The sequence below is a fragment of the Alternaria hordeiaustralica genome (assembly GCF_023758085.1).
Source record: "Alternaria hordeiaustralica strain BMP 2776 chromosome Unknown scaffold_38, whole genome shotgun sequence".
Classification (NCBI taxonomy): domain Eukaryota; kingdom Fungi; phylum Ascomycota; class Dothideomycetes; order Pleosporales; family Pleosporaceae; genus Alternaria; species Alternaria hordeiaustralica.
In genome coordinates this window covers 12040-13610 of record NW_026056810.1, presented here as the reverse complement: position 1 = coordinate 13610, position 1571 = coordinate 12040, and the positions used below count along the sequence as shown (strand labels likewise).

Below are 1571 nucleotides of genomic sequence, written 5' to 3'. Positions count from 1 at the left end.
CCGGCAAGATCGCTAAATACGATGGCATCACAAGGATCATCAATATCGTCTAGAAGTAGCTCCCTATTCTCGCCCATGGCAACAAAGTCGAAGTAGATAAACCGATGCGAACGTGACGAGCTGGGAAGGTTGCGTGGGGTCGTTCTGCATCGGCGGGCTTTAACGCATCGATGTACGAAGTCTATGGCAGCCTCGTGAGTCTCGAGTTTAGTGTGTGATAATGCCTGGTGAAATCTACTTCCCTTCCACTTGTCACGACGCTTTGCTACCGTTGCTCGACCTTTCTTGAGAGTATTAACTTTAATCTGCTTGATCTTGCTTGGACGTATCTCTATTGATCGTCTTACAACACTATCCTCTGGTGGCTTGCGCTCGAAGAGAAGTTGGGATGTGCAGCCGATCACAGACGTGTTTAAGGTGAACGGGCTACCTGTAGCGTCGCCCGTTATTACCCGCGTTTTGCCTATACTAGAGAATTTAAAGGTAAGAAGAACAAGGCAGTGGTACTTGCGCTCTGCTAGCTTGGAAGAGAGATGGAGAACCTATGGCTCTAGCTTGGCGAAGATGTCGCCCGGTGTGGCGTCGTGGGAGAATAAGCGGTTGAGTTGAAAGGACTTGTCATCTAGCGTGACCTTGTGGGTACGGAGATCAGGGACAAAGCGCTTATGCGGCGTAGGGTTCGTCTGGCGCCAGATGCCCCAATGCGCGACAGAACATCGGGGTTCCTTCAGCCCATCGTAGCGCGCTTGTATCGTTTTGGCTGTCTCTTTCGGGAGATCAGGTTCCTCGTATCTGTCCTCTGCGCCGAGGTTGTGGTCCAGCGTCAGGGCGTTTAATGCAGGGGCCTGGTGCTCTGGACGGAAGGCTTGCTGGCCCTCACCCAGAGACTGTTGTTCGTGATCCTGTTGGGTTTTGAACCTATCCCGGAGGCTGTAATTCATGATGTTGGGGGATCGTAGGAGACCTCGTTGCGATCGGCTGGGTCGGGAGAGCGAAGGTTCCTGGACCTCTTCCAAAGGCTGCTGTGCGCGGTCATGTTGGGTCGTCGGGAAACTCGGTGCAGGCGGCTGCGGATGTTGTTCGAAGGCTCGATGCGCAGTCAAGCGCTCTTGGGTTCGGAGGAGGTCATCTATACGCGTAATCGCCTCTGCGATCTGCTTTGGTTAACGGTCACGTTCCTATGGCCGTACAAGCACATACCTGTCCGTCGTCGGCATACGCGAAATAGTCTCGCTTTGGGTCAAACGAGACTTGCCACGTCCGCCTCTCGGCAAAGACGTCCCGGAGCTCGACAGAAGGTAGGCCCCGGGGCGCGTTGCTGTCTTGGTCGGTCATCGCGATGGGCGATGGACAGCCTGAACGGCGAAGAGCGAGCTGTCTGGGAGGCTCTACATACAGCGGGGCCCGCCTGAGAAGCGCTGCGCAGGCCGAGACATGCAGCAGCATGCACGTTGCCGGCGCCGTTGTCGCGGCGGCCTGGGCTGCTGCATCCGGCCTTGGAGGTGACGAGAAGGCATGTCGAGCATGTATGAAGCAATGGGAGGAAGAGCAGCTAGGGCCACAGAGCTCCA

General features: G+C 55.8%; 1 protein-coding gene across 1 annotated transcript; it reads right to left on the bottom strand.

Moving 5' to 3' along the window:
• Window positions 1-542: 542 nt before the first annotated feature.
• On the bottom strand, window positions 543-1335 carry J4E84_010219 (uncharacterized protein; the record flags this gene model as incomplete). Its single annotated transcript, XM_049392775.1, has 2 exons — window positions 543-1154; window positions 1201-1335. 2 exons carry the CDS (start codon window positions 1333-1335, stop codon window positions 543-545), a joined length of 747 nt encoding a protein of 248 aa, XP_049239467.1.
• Between the last annotated feature and the right edge of the window lie 236 nt (window positions 1336-1571).